Source organism: Pteropus vampyrus, unplaced genomic scaffold (genome assembly GCF_000151845.1).
Source record: "Pteropus vampyrus isolate Shadow unplaced genomic scaffold, Pvam_2.0 Scaffold247, whole genome shotgun sequence".
In the NCBI taxonomy this organism is placed as follows: Eukaryota; Metazoa; Chordata; class Mammalia; order Chiroptera; family Pteropodidae; genus Pteropus; species Pteropus vampyrus.
In genome coordinates, this window is record NW_011889028.1 from 507,380 (window position 1) to 512,577 (window position 5,198).

The 5,198-nt window shown below is 46.2% G+C and overlaps 1 protein-coding gene across 2 annotated transcripts in view; it reads right to left on the reverse strand.

The window, feature by feature from the left end:
• Positions 1 to 4,258: 4,258 nt before the first annotated feature.
• LOC105301675 (transmembrane protein 180-like) overlaps positions 4,259 to 5,198 on the reverse strand; it is a 22,004-nt gene continuing 21,064 nt past the window's right edge. For both annotated transcript variants that reach the window (XM_023520101.1, XM_011374445.2), the window contains one exon: positions 4,259 to 4,457. In XM_023520101.1, coding sequence (XP_023375869.1) covers positions 4,325 to 4,457 — 133 coding nt within the window. In that variant the 3' untranslated portion in view covers positions 4,259 to 4,324. The remainder of the gene's footprint in view (positions 4,458 to 5,198) is intronic.

The following is a 5,198-nucleotide window of genomic DNA, read 5'->3' on the forward strand; positions in this document are numbered from 1 at the left end:
ATAGTGACAGCACCTTTAGGTGCCAGACAGCGTGCTAATGTCTTCTATGGGTCGTTTTTTAAATCACAACCTAATGAGGCCGATACCATTATTTCGCTTTTTTTTTTTTTTTAACAGCAGAATCCAAGGCACAGAAAGCGTCCATCGCACAGCAAATGAGCTGGGGCCGATGTCACAGGCCTCGGGCCGCACACGAAGCTCTGCCGCCACCTAGTGTTTGTTAAGCTGCCCTCGGGTCATGGCCTCAGAGTCCCGGGTGCTGCTGGTCCAAGCAGCCTCCTGACCCAGCCCAGGTGTGCTGAGGCAGGATCTTTGTGTAAACACGGAGTTTTCGACACGGCCGCAATAAGTTTAGTTAACATACGTCATCTCATCTAGATACTCGAAATTTGTTTAGTGTTTTTTTCTTGTGATGAGAGCTCTTAAGAAGTACTCTTTTAACAACTTTCAAATATGCCACACAGCAGCGACATAGCGGTCGTCACCATGCTGTACGTGATGTCCCCATACCTATTTACAACTGGAAGTTCGCACCTTTTCACCACCTGCATCCAGTTCCCCCACTCCACACCGGGTGCCTCTGGTAACCACAATCTGATCTCTTTTTCTATGAGTTTGGTTTTTGTTTTATTTTGTTAGATCCACGTATAAGTGAAATTATATATTTGTTTTTTTTCTATCTGACTTATCTCACTTAGCATAATGCCCTCAAGTTCCATCCATGTTGTTGCAAATGGCAGGACTTCCTTTTTAACGACTGAATAATACTCCATTGTGCGTATGCTGCATCTCTTTATCCATTCATCCAACTACGGACACCCGGCTGTTTCCATGTCTTGGATATTGTGAATAATGCTGCAATGAACATGGCCGTGCAGAGGGCTCTTCAAGACAGTGTTTTTGTTTCCTTCAGGTAGATTCCCAGAAGGGGAATTCCTGAGTCATATGATAATTAAGGTTTTATTGAGGCACCTCCACGCCTTTTTCAATAGTGGCTGTACCAATTTACAGTGAGTTATCCAAAAGTGTGTTCTTAACCTCGAGATATTTGGGGACTTCCCAGACACGTTTGCTGTTGGTTTCTAACTTCACACCATTGTGGTCAGAAGACATCCTTTACATGATTTCTATACTGTCACCTGTGCTGCTTCTTTGATTGCCCAGAAGGTGGTCTATCTTGGTACATGTCCCAATGCACATCTGAAAAGAATGTGTATTCTGCTGCTGAGACAATGGTCCGGAAATGTCAGCCCATCAAGTCTCTGATAGTGGTGTTCACTTCTCCATCCTCACTGGCTTCTGACGACTTGTCCTATCGTCACTGAGAGGCGCAGTCTCCACCTGGAAGTGTGGCTGTGTCGGGGCCTCATCTCTACCAGCTTTCGCCTCGTGCCCTGTCGTCATTGGGTGCACGCACATCGAGGGCTGTGATACCTTGCTGGTAAATTGATGCACTTGTCATTATGTGGTCTCCCTCTTATCTCTGGTGAAACCTATTCCTTCTCCTGCAGTTGACTCTGGTATTAGCTTTCCTGTGATTAGTGCTGACATGTTAACGGTGTTTGAGCCTTCTATTTCTAATACGTCTATATCTTCATCTTTAAAGTGGGTTTTGTATACATATCATATAGTTAGATCTTGTTTTTTTAATCCGATGTAACAATTTCTGTCTTTTAAGTGGTGTGTTTAGGCCATTTGTACTTAATGTAGTATCGACATGGTTGGATTTAAATCTACCATATGGCTAATTGTTTTCTACCTGTCCCATACTTTGTCCTTTCTCCCCTTTTTCTGCCTGCTTTTGGACTGAGTAATTTTTATCATTTTATCTCCACTACTGGCTTATTATTCACGCCTCATTTTTAAAGAAATACATTTAATGGTTGCCCTGGGTCTAGAGTTTACAATATACATGTTAATTAGTCACATTCTACCTTAAAATAATATTTCTTCCCATATAGCATAAGAACCTTGTATCAATACATGGCCATTCCTTCCCTCCCATCTTTTAGGCCCTACATTTTATTTTTGCATGTGCTAAATACATTGCTGCTATTTTCACTTGAGTCGACTATCCCTTATTGAAAACTGTATCAAATAAGCGTAGATTCACACACAGGAGGGAGACACGGTGCAGAGCTATCCCACGCAATCTCCACCTGGTTTACCCTCGTGATAACATCTCGCAAACTGCATTATCACCACCAGGATGCGGACGCTGATATGCCCAGGGATCTCATTCAGACTTCCGGAGATTTACTTGTACTTGTGTGCGTGTGTGTGTGTGCGGGGGCCCGAGACGCCTTTATCACACGTAGGTTCACGTCTCCGCCCCAGTCAGGACACAGAGCAGCTCCGTCAGCACAAGGGGGGCTGGTTTTGCCTTTTGCAACCATCTTCTCTACCCCTCCCCACCTCAGCCCTAACCCCTGGCAACCATTCATCTGTCCTCCATTGCCAAGATTTTTTCATTTAGAAAAACGTGTGAATAGACGGAATCATACGGTATGTAACCTTTTGTGACTGGCTTTTTTTACGCAGCATTAATTCCCTGGAGAGTCACCCAAGCTGTTTTGTGCATCCAGGGTTAATTTTTACTGCTGGGTACTGTCCCATGGTTTCTATGTGTCACAGTTTGTTTAACCATTTACCTGCTGACGGACATCTGAGCTGTTCTAGTTTTTGGTTGTTATGACCAAAGCTACTGAGAATATTCATTTACAGGTTACTGTGTAAACGTAAGTTTTCATTTCTCTAGGATAATTGCCCCAAAGTACAGTCGCTGGGCTGCATGGGATGTGCACGTTAACCACACAGGAGAAGCTGCAGACTGTGTCCCAGCTTCGGGGCACTGCTTCACATCGCCACCAGAGGCGTACGGGCGCTTCTCATTATCGTGTCAAGTGATCAAAATTTTTAAAATAATAACTCTTTCATATTTACCTTCATTGCAGCCACTTTCGGGGATCTGAGTTCTCATCTGGCAACTTCCTAGCACGCCTCACGTGACACAGGTCTGCTGGCGCTGGGGGCCTGAGGCTTTTGTTTGTCGGAACGATCTTTATTTCATCTTAATTTTTTAAATATTCGCACTGAATATAAAATTTTAAGTTGACAAGCTCTTTTCTTTCAACGTTTTGAAGAGGGGTGATTACCTCGCCTTCTGTCTCTCGCATAGTTTCTGACGAAGAATCTGCTGCTGATCCGATTTGCGTTCCTCTCTATACAACGCGTCTTCTTTCTCTGGCCACCTTCAGTAGTTGATCTTTGTCTTCATCAGTTTGAATACGAGGTGTCTAGGTGTTTTTTATTTTGTACATATATATATATTTTTGATATTTATCCTGGTATTTATCTTGGTTCCCTGAACTAAGTGGATCTTGAACTTCTGCATTATTTTCTGAAAATTTTTCTCTGTCAACTCTTCAAATACTTCTTCTGACGTGTTCTACCTTCTTTTGGGGTGGTGGTGGTGGGGATTCCATTAAAACATGTGTTTGACTTTGATAATCTCCCAAGTTTCTCGGATGCCCTGTTCGCTGTCTGTCTGTCTGTCTGCCTCTCTCTGCCTCTTTCTCTCTGTCTGAGTAATTCTATGAACATACCTTCCAGTTCACTGACCCTCTGTACATTCGTGTTTGCACAAGTCCAGACATCTTCACGGGCTCCAGCTCCCCTCCCCGGGCAGAGCGTGGGTCCGTGGCTGGTGGACCCCCCGAAAAGCTGAAGCAGTCACCGACCCGCCCCAGCTCTCCTGTCTCCGGGGCCCGAGAGAAGAATGTTGCTGATTCCAGGAAGAGCAAAATGAAGACAAATTCGGGAGGCACATCCGTCTGCACCCTTGCTGCAGCGCCCTGGTGGGTCAGGGCACCCAGAACATGAACCAGGCCTCTGCCGGCCATCGCCCTTGCTCTTGGTACTGAGCATGCCCACCCGCCGACGGGGCCATGGTGGCCCCGTGAGCGCTCTTGTGATGGCCACCTGGGGGTATGCTGGTGTGGGGAGGGCATGCTAACTTTTCAAGAATTTCTTAGGCTGGCTTTTAAACAGAACCATTATTCAAATTTAAGTTTATAATTTAATAAATTATATAAAAACAAAAGTGATACATACTCAAAACATTACTTCCTGAGTCCTACATCTTGCTGTGACTTACGCTTGCTTTTCATGCTGTCGCTGTCTGTTGTATCTGCACGGTGTTGTCTACGACACGTTTGCACATCAGAGGTCACAGCGGACAGTTCTACCTCCGGGTGTGACGTAAACTCCATAGAAGCTCACAGCTGACATTCCGTGTGACTCCCATGACGGGCCAGCATTGGCCTCAAGGGACTCCCGTGTGGTCTGTCTTGTTCTTGATGGAGAATGGGCTCCAAACCAGAATCTGAATGACCGCGACCCCCAGCGGGACCAGGCAAATCACGTTAAACATAGCGTCGCGGAGGGCGACGGTTGCACTGGGGGAAAAAGGTTTACAATGAATGTGGTTAGTTTCTCCAGTGGCTTCTTTTCTTGTTAACTCAACTCTATATGGCAAATGGTTTCAGAAAAGTTTTGCTGTCTGTGGGACCCGTTCAAAAGGTGATGAAATTTTATCAAGTAATTTTGATTCTTTCAAGTAATCCCTACCTTCTAGCTACTCAGACCAGTGTATCCTCGCGATCACGGTGCCTGGTGAAAGGAGCTATGGTCACAGTGAGGGAGCCCGCGGGGGACAAAAGACGGGCACAGGGCACAGGGCGCAGGCACGTCCATCCACGTTCTCACGGACCTTGAAACGGGCTTCAAACAAACTGGGGAGCCAGAGTAGCTAATAACATTCACAAGTAGCATCTCCTGCTTTTCTGCCAAGGACTTCCGGGAAGCCCAGAGTCCTATGGTTCTCAGTTCTACTCCAGATGGATCTTTTGTTATTTGATTCATAAACAGTAAAAGGGGGCTCCTGTCATCTAGGGGCCGATCATCCGGTCTGCGGCTCCTTCTTGGTCCCCTGGGCCCTCTGAAGTGACACCTCATTAATTCGGCCAAGTGAGGAGATAAGTGGACAGCTCAAACTACAGGCTGCAAGAGGAGTTTATCACATTCTCGTGCTACAACCAGCTGCCGCGACCTGAACTGCGCGTCACGCGTTCACCTACCAAAGGCGGTCAGCGTGCTGGTCAGTGTGCCGGGCACTGGGCGAGGTACCGGGGCCTCCA